Below are 8,098 nucleotides of genomic sequence, written 5' to 3'. Positions count from 1 at the left end.
ACGACGCATCTCCGTTGAATCTGTGCATGAATTCCATTACATAAAAATCACATAAATTATTATCCAGGCCCTGCTTCCTACAAGGATTCATCCCATCCGTACTCAACCCGGACCTTATATTCCTCACTTAATCTCTGAATTCCTTGTATTTTGAATCAAATCTCCTTCATTGCATGCCATCAATAGGGTGTCTAAGCATTCCATCTTTCTTGCGTTGTTCAGTGTGCCATTGCATCAACTCGGCATTCGCTCTGTTAGCAAACAATCGCTTCAAACGAGGGATTATAGGGAAATACCAAACCACCTTAACGGGGGGGGGGGGGGGGTCTTTTCTTCTTTTTCTTCACCCGCACGCCATCGCTCTCGATGTCATCAACGTTGTGCCTGTACCGTGGTGCATTGCAAACGTGACATGCTTCCAAGTCTGCATCCTCACTGCGAAACAACAAGCAATTGTTTCCACATGCATGTATTTTCTCTACTTCCAATCCCAACGGGTAGACAACCTGCTTGGCATGGTACGCATTTTTGGGCAACACGTCCCCCCTTGAAAGCAATTCCCTCAAAAATTCTAACAATTCATTGAAGCCATTATTGGCCCAACCATTGCTAGCCTTCATTTGCATCAGCGTCAGCACCACATGCAACTTGCTGTGCTCATCTTTACAGTTTGGGTAAACTGGTGTTTTAGAGTCCTCTACCATACGCTGGAACTTTTGATGTTATTTTTCAATGGTGAAGTCCCCCTCCCCATCGTGCAACATTTGCTCTAAGCCGTCTTCATTGTTGCCAACAAAAGTGTTCCCTCCGTCATTCTCGACAAAAGTATCTTCAAATACCGACATATCAAAGTCTTCGTTAGCTGTCATATCGTTGCTTATGTCTTCTTCGACTGTTGGTTGCTCTTCACACCCAACATCTTCAAGTTCACCGTGCTTAGTCCAACGGGTATAGCCAGCCTTGAAACCCCTGTGAATCAAGTGTGCATGGATCTGCTCTATGTTTGAAAACTACTTCTCGTTCTTGCAGTTGACATACGGACAATATATATAGTGATCGACACACTTCCTTTTTAGCTTCTTGTACATTGCGTTAGCCCTTAGAAAATCCTCAACGCTAACAAAGAACTCTGCCCCTCGATTCTTGTACATCCATGACCAGTCCATTTGCAAATCATTATAATTAAACACATTTAACTTATAATCATTAAACATTTAAAAATCTAGAACAAGTTCATTGAATTACTTCGCATCTTGATTGGTCCCTATTTGAGGGCTCATCTCCTTCCAGTACTTAGGCCGGGTCGAGGGACCCACCTTCCAAAGGCTGTTGTGTCCGATTACGACCGTGGGTGGATGTGCTATTCCTACAACATAGTATTCTATCAATTGTGTTAAATTGACTACGTTGATTAATGAACAGAGAAAATCCACTGAATTATTATTTAAATTCAATGCTTTGAAAATATACGCAAACCACATACTAGAAAATTGGAGCTAGATTTTAGGGGTATTTTGCAAATACCTCCCTGATTTTTTATTCTTTGCAAGAATGCCACTCAAATGACAGTTCTGGTATTTTTGTAATTTTTTAATGGCAATAACAGTTCTAGTAGTGGCAAATTTGCAATTGTTCATACATTTTAATGTACGCATCCACATCTATTTATATGTGACTATTAATCTACTCCTTAAATCATCTACAATGATAAAATATCGATCTTTCTCTAATTTATATCATATTGGAGCTCTTGATAATTCCAAAATTCAATACCAAAGAACAATCATCTAAATTCAAATCTAGAGCAATATAACAACTAAATCCAACTAAGAATTAAATGTAGATCATCTCTATACATCTAACAATGACAAAGTTGCAAATTTTCGTAAATTAGATCTCAATTGCATCTCTAAATCCAAAACCGTAGAACAAGCACCAAGCATCAATCCTAGAGCAATCTACCAAGTAAATCTATCTAAAAAAGAAATATAGAACATCTTATTAACCTTAGAGCATTTGACTCCTCCAAATCTTGATTCCTCCAACTATAGAGATAGCAAAAATGACGAACGGTGCTGTTCTGGTGGGCTTGCGGTAGCTTTGGTTGTGCTTGGGGAGGAGGGCTTTATACTGTAATGCCCCATCAATATTGGTTGGTATATGGAACTGGATCAATGCCGATTCCAGCAACGAACAGGCACTGGTAGTGTCTATCAGTGCAGGTTCTTAACTCGTCAGCAGTTGTTCGTCCGTAGGAGTTTAAGAATCAGTACTGATACGTCAATAGTACCGGTTATTATTGAACCAGCACTGATGGACTGGCACATATGTGATATTCTGTAGTGGTGCCATGACACAATACAAATAACATGAGAGCTAAAATAGAAAAAAAGTAGATAGTTGAGTGGCCCCTGTCTAATTGATTAAAAACTTCATTGTGCAAGGGCAAATAGTTGAAGGGGCTTGCATAAACAAAACTAGACTTCCAAGGCTTGGTCGTGCAAATTTATATACTTCAAAGACCTTCTAGTGCTATTCTTCTTACGATTAGTGATGCATGTCTCTATATAGACTACTACACTATAATTTGAAGCTTGTGGTTTTCGAGTTTTAAATCCTGAATTGCAACTCAATTGAGTGTCATATCCTGAATTATTTCGTATCTGACATATATTTGCTTATCAACTGTGAATACAATTCTATAAGGCCTTGTTCTGCATTGCAGTGGCTTTTAAAAGCACTTAGCTGTTTCTAAATTTTATCTCTGTTTGGCATTGCATTGCGGTGGCTTTTCAAAAGCACTTATTTGTTTTAGAATTTTATCTAGTTGTTAGTTTAAAGCATCCTTTTGGATTTGTAACAAAAGGATTAGCAAAAGTTCCTCTAACTAACTAGATTTTGCAATGAGTTCATCATAGCCAACGTAAAATGGCCCTAAACATTGCATAGTTCGCCATGAATCATATTTTATTGTTCTTGCTTGTTTTATATAAAACCATTTCCACTAGTTCTTCGTAAAAAGAATTTTACCAAATAAAATTTTCAGTAGTGCCTTCCTAAACCTTAAAGAAATGTGTATTAGTAGAACCGATCAACAAGATCAATGATCCAGGCAAAACCATGTTAGGACAGATGTAGCGACAAAACCATGGCGGGCCGTAGTGTAAGCCTGCAAGGTGTAACCCAAATCTCTCCTCAGATCCCCTGCTCGGCCCCACCATACCAGTCGGACACCCGTGAGGCCTGCCCCCACCGTGCAATTCGGACATCATACAAACCACCTACTACACTGACATCTGGGCCCTGCAATTTTATGGCCCCACCACTCGGTGGCTTATCAATCGTACAACCTTCCCTCACCAACGTGCGAAAAGTATTTCCGAAGCACGCTCCCCGACCCGCCCGTCGCCTCCTTCCCTCGCTCAGTCGCTCTCCGATTCCTCAAGCGCCCCCCGCGATCTCGCCTCCCCCCTCCAGATCAAAACCCTAGCGCTCGCCCCGGGAGGACCTAGCGCCTCGCGCGCCGGCGGCGGCGGCAGCGCGGTGGGTCTGTTCCCGGTGGGCGAAGCGTGGGAGATCTCCTCGTGGAGGGGGGCAGGTGGCCGATGGGCGGAGCGGCCTCGGTCGGCGCGGCGGCCGGGGAGGCGACGGGTGGGGCAGCGCACCCGGTGGTTCTGAACGTGTACGACCTCACGCCGCTTAACAACTACCTTCACTGGTGTGGGCTCGGCATCTTCCATTCCGCTGTCGAAGGTGAGCGTCCCCGCCGGATCGAGGTCAGAAATGGCAACTTTATCGGGGGGGGGGGGGGTTGATTGGGCCCGAGAGAATTCTGGGAGGTACTACAGTTGATCTATTAAGAATGAATAGTGCAGAGACTCTTTCTTTCTCTTGCATTCCTGTACAGATTTCCCTGAATATGCCTGTATCTTGTGTGCTCTTGTCATAGTTTTATGATGAGCATAGAAACTTGAAAAACATTTTTGTGCCGTGTTTAGAACATTTAATCCATCTGCATCATTATGTATTGTTATTTCCATCCAAGTGTGCAAATTGTTTATGATTTATGTTACTCTGGAACAGTCCATGGATCGGAGTACAGTTTTGGAGCACATGATCACCCATCAAGTGGGGTTTTTGAGGTGGAACCAAAGAGCTGCCCAGGCTTCATATACAGATGTTCGGTTTTGATAGGCCATACAAGTCTGAATCCCTTGGAATTTCGAGAATTTATTCAGAGAATGGCCTCAGAATATCATGGAGATACTTACCACCTCATTTCCAAGAACTGTAACCACTTTACGGATGATCTTAGCATCAGATTGACAGGAAAACCAATTCCTGGTTGGGTTAATCGACTCGCTAGGCTAGGTAATAAACAGTTCTCCTTTTACATTATTGTCTCTGAAAGTTTCTAATGATTATATTACTGCCAAGTAGTATCTCATATTATCACTTTGGTGTATTACATTGTTGTATAATTTTGTAAGAAAGCCTATCCATTTTGGTCAGGGAAAACAGACACAGACAGAGAAATTCATCTTGTAGTATCTGGAGTTCTGATTCCTAGCTTACCCTGGTTATAAGTCTAGAATTCTAGGCAAGTTAGGAAACTGTGCTTTGAGCAGGAGAAGATGGCCATGTGCTAAGGCTGTAGGAAAATGGATGTAGTAGTAGTATCCGATAGAGATGTCGAGATCAAGTGTGGGATTGAAGAATCAGATGCTATTTCATGCCTAAGTACCAGCTGTTGACATGACAGGAAGAGAGATAGCTGCATAAAGTACGTGGATTATTCGGAGGGTGATGATAAGGTACATAGAACTAGAAAGGATTGGCAGCACAAATGAACACCATTGAATGATCGGACTAGAAAATGATTATTAATACCTGTCCAAGTGTGATTAAAATGTCAATGCCATTAATTATGATCCAGCTTATACATAACCCTAGGCAAATCTATGATCAACATGCTGTTGATTTTTCTATATCCATCTGATTTAATATATTGAACATATAGTTTCTCAGTCCATTCTGGAATTTAAAAGTTTGACCATTCTCTGCCGGTTGCCAGCAGAATTAGCTAGTTCCTGGGGAAAGATGGCAAGTTCCCAACAGAACTAGCTAGTTCCTGGGGAAAGATGGCAACTTCCCAACAGAACCTAGATGGATTTTGTTTTATAGAATAATGTGTGACTCATACAGGTTAGTTCTAGTCATTCATAACTAGTTATCCCTGACCCTGCAACACACTGTGTATCAGTCTTGGCAGAGATTCTGGTAATGTATATTGACCAGATATTTCCTCATGGTGCATGTGAGGCCCCATGAGAGAGATAACTGTAAATAAGCCATAATACTTGATGCCAATATCTTACATGATGAAAAATGGTATTGATGGATGGAACTGAGTCACTTACAAATCCTATAAGCATCCCAGGGTTTACCATCGTAGGTTCATGTCAAAACATGTACGCCTTTTGTTCTGTATGGTTATTTTGCTAGGAGACATCACATCTTGAAAAAAAAGCAATGCATTATATCATGTGTAGTTTAGTATGGGGGATAATCCAAATTATTTTCAGGCGCCTTTTCTAACTGCCTTCTACCAGAAAGCATGCGGTTGGAGTCGACTGAGACAAAGCATATTGCTGACTGTCGTTTCTCAGGTAGATACTGATGTTCCTCATTTCTTATTTGCTATATTGTTGGTTGATCATGCTATTCGTATGGGTCAATCTTATGTATATACATCTTCTTGTTGTCATATGTCATGTCTATACGTCTTAATGCTATCTAATCTCATACCTATGTCTTTTTGTTGCCCTTGACTTTTAGATGGTTCCAACACAAGCAGCAATGATAACTTTGACGAAGATGACTTGGAAGACAGACACCTGCTTCCAACATCTTCTGTTGGTCAGGATTCAATTGTAAAAGAGGTTCACAGGTGACAGTCTGCTGAAGCCATGCGCTGAGCTCTTTCTGTATTCTAAAATGTAACGGTTTTCAACATTCAATGTGCAGTTTGTCATTCATTGTGTACATTATAATTTTTGTAATCTAAAATGTAATGAGCCCATCCTGTTCTGGTATTTTGTAATGTTCAGTGACAGGTCCACATTCATGATTAAGTTTGTTCCTTCCACTTGTACAACACTGTAATACCTTACTGCCCTCACTCTGTAGTCTGAGATTCGCAGCCTGCATTTTTATTTGAATTCTTCTGTAAAAGTGCAAGTCAAAAGAGTAGGCTGGGTGCGTTGGTCCTGATAACTTAATATGATCCATGTATGATTCTGGTATATTCATATCTCCATTGCACTGTTTGAATTAATTAGTTTATGTAGACTGTTCTCCCGCATTGTAATATAAGTAGCCCAGTAGAGGTTCTTTCATGAAGACCACCAGAAAATGTTTCGAAGGAGGCTGGTTGGATAGGTCCTGTGAATCCTTCAGAACAGATTGTTCTCATGCAGTGGGGCATCTTCCTGAGCCTCTGAAGTCTGGAACTGCAAGGTTTGGTCAGATTTTGTTGAAATCCTTCAGCTTATATTTTAATGGATTTTGTTAATCGTTCAGATTGTTATTTTCCAGGGTTACTTCTGGTGCTATTTATAAGCATGTCGACCTGGAAGTCCAAGTTGAAAAGTTTGTTCAGATTATGTTGAAATTGTCCTCTTCTAGTACGAACTGATCTAGTTAGTCGAGCATCTCAGAACCAAGCCCCAACACCAAACAATTTACCGTGTCAGTTCAGTTTATCCCCTTGATTGAACTAGTTGACAGGTAGAAACAGTTGAGTGCTGCTGTCTATGGTGGCCAAACTCCCTCATCTGCATCGGTGAAGTCGTCAGGTCGTCTGCCCACACACCTAGCGGTTGACAAGAGCCCAGCGGTCATCTGTATCGATCACCCTAGCTTGGAACAACACATGAATACAGGATTCTGTAATCTATATATGGCTGTGATCGCTAGTCGCCAAATGAAATAAAGGTCAAATAATGTTAGTATTGGGTCCAAAGATTTTTCTTTGGTTGAGGTATACAACATGCCATGCGTTGAAACTGAATTGGGTTGGGCACTCGCTACCAAAACAATTCCTGGAGATATATAGATGAGTAATCCAAGCAAGATAGAAACAATATATGCAAATCAATTCAGCTGCCGCAAAACTGTGATGGTGAAAAGACAATGCAAACTTTATGAAGACACCTCATCTTTTAAGCATCACTACTATAGATCAAGTCATCCATACCTCTTTCTCACTATCGGTTCGAAATAACCGGCAGCGATAAGATATCATTGCCGGTTCACAGGCTCCAACGGCCGATCAATCAGTGAGCCGTTAAGACTGTCAGTTGTCTTTGATCAGCAGTGATACTTCTTTATCACTGCTGGTTGGTGTCTAGAACCAGCAGTGATTTATCACAGTATATATATAATCCATTGTCCCCCAAGCCCGAGCAGAACAGATAAGCTTTGCTCTACTTGGCGGTGACTCTTTGTGTCGATCTTGCGCGAAGAGGTATCAAAATTTGGAGGAATCAACGCGCGTGACCTATGTGCTCTAAGGTTAGTAGGTTCATCTACATTTCATTTGTTCTTATATTCACTTGCTAGATTACTTTAAATTTTGAAAATATGTGATTGTTCCATGATGATGAATTTTGAAAGAGCTAGAGCTCCAATTGATTTAGTGAATTGAGATAATCGATTTTAAGTATACATTATCCAAGTTAGGAAGTTCATCTACATTTTATTTTACTTATATTTATTTGCTAAATTGTTCTACATTTTTTAAAATAGGCGTTTGTTTCATGATGATGAATTTTGATGGAGCTAGAGCTCTAATTGACTTAGTGAATTAAAGATAATCATTTTTAGATATACATATTCTAGGTATGAATTTATTTATCATTATTTAGAATTATATTCTATTTTGTTGATAATAATTAATTGAAATATATAGTTATTTCATATTAATTCAATGAATTTATAATAATTAATAAAATTGCAAATGGACCGAATATGGACGTACGATGATGTCCATAGCAGCCCAAAGTTCTGTAACGGCATGGAAGCTTTTTTTAGCGTT

At 40.3% G+C, this 8,098-nt stretch overlaps 1 protein-coding gene across 1 annotated transcript; it reads left to right on the top strand.

Moving 5' to 3' along the window:
* The first annotated feature begins 3,395 nt into the window (after nt 1–3,395).
* On the top strand, nt 3,396–6,165 carry LOC133926895 (deSI-like protein At4g17486). The gene is made up of 4 exons (XM_062373055.1): nt 3,396–3,753; nt 4,084–4,371; nt 5,586–5,669; nt 5,839–6,165. Exons 1-4 carry the CDS (start codon nt 3,606–3,608, stop codon nt 5,952–5,954), a joined length of 636 nt encoding a protein of 211 aa, XP_062229039.1. The 5' UTR covers nt 3,396–3,605; the 3' UTR covers nt 5,955–6,165.
* The last annotated feature ends 1,933 nt before the right edge of the window (nt 6,166–8,098 follow it).

Source organism: Phragmites australis, chromosome 8 (genome assembly GCF_958298935.1).
Source record: "Phragmites australis chromosome 8, lpPhrAust1.1, whole genome shotgun sequence".
Taxonomy (NCBI): Eukaryota; Viridiplantae; Streptophyta; class Magnoliopsida; order Poales; family Poaceae; genus Phragmites; species Phragmites australis.
Note: the sequence above shows the minus strand (reverse complement) of the source record. Positions and strands in the feature narration are given on the sequence as shown.

Coding starts and splice junctions, on each gene's coding strand:
- LOC133926895 (XM_062373055.1), top strand. CDS start 3,606: ATGGGCGGAGCGGCCTCGGTCGGCGCGGCGGCCGGGGAGGCGACGGGT. Junction 3,754..4,083: donor CTTCCATTCCGCTGTCGAAG/GTGAGCGTCCCC, acceptor ACTCTGGAACAG/TCCATGGATCGGAGTACAGT. Junction 5,670..5,838: donor TGCTGACTGTCGTTTCTCAG/GTAGATACTGAT, acceptor CTTGACTTTTAG/ATGGTTCCAACACAAGCAGC.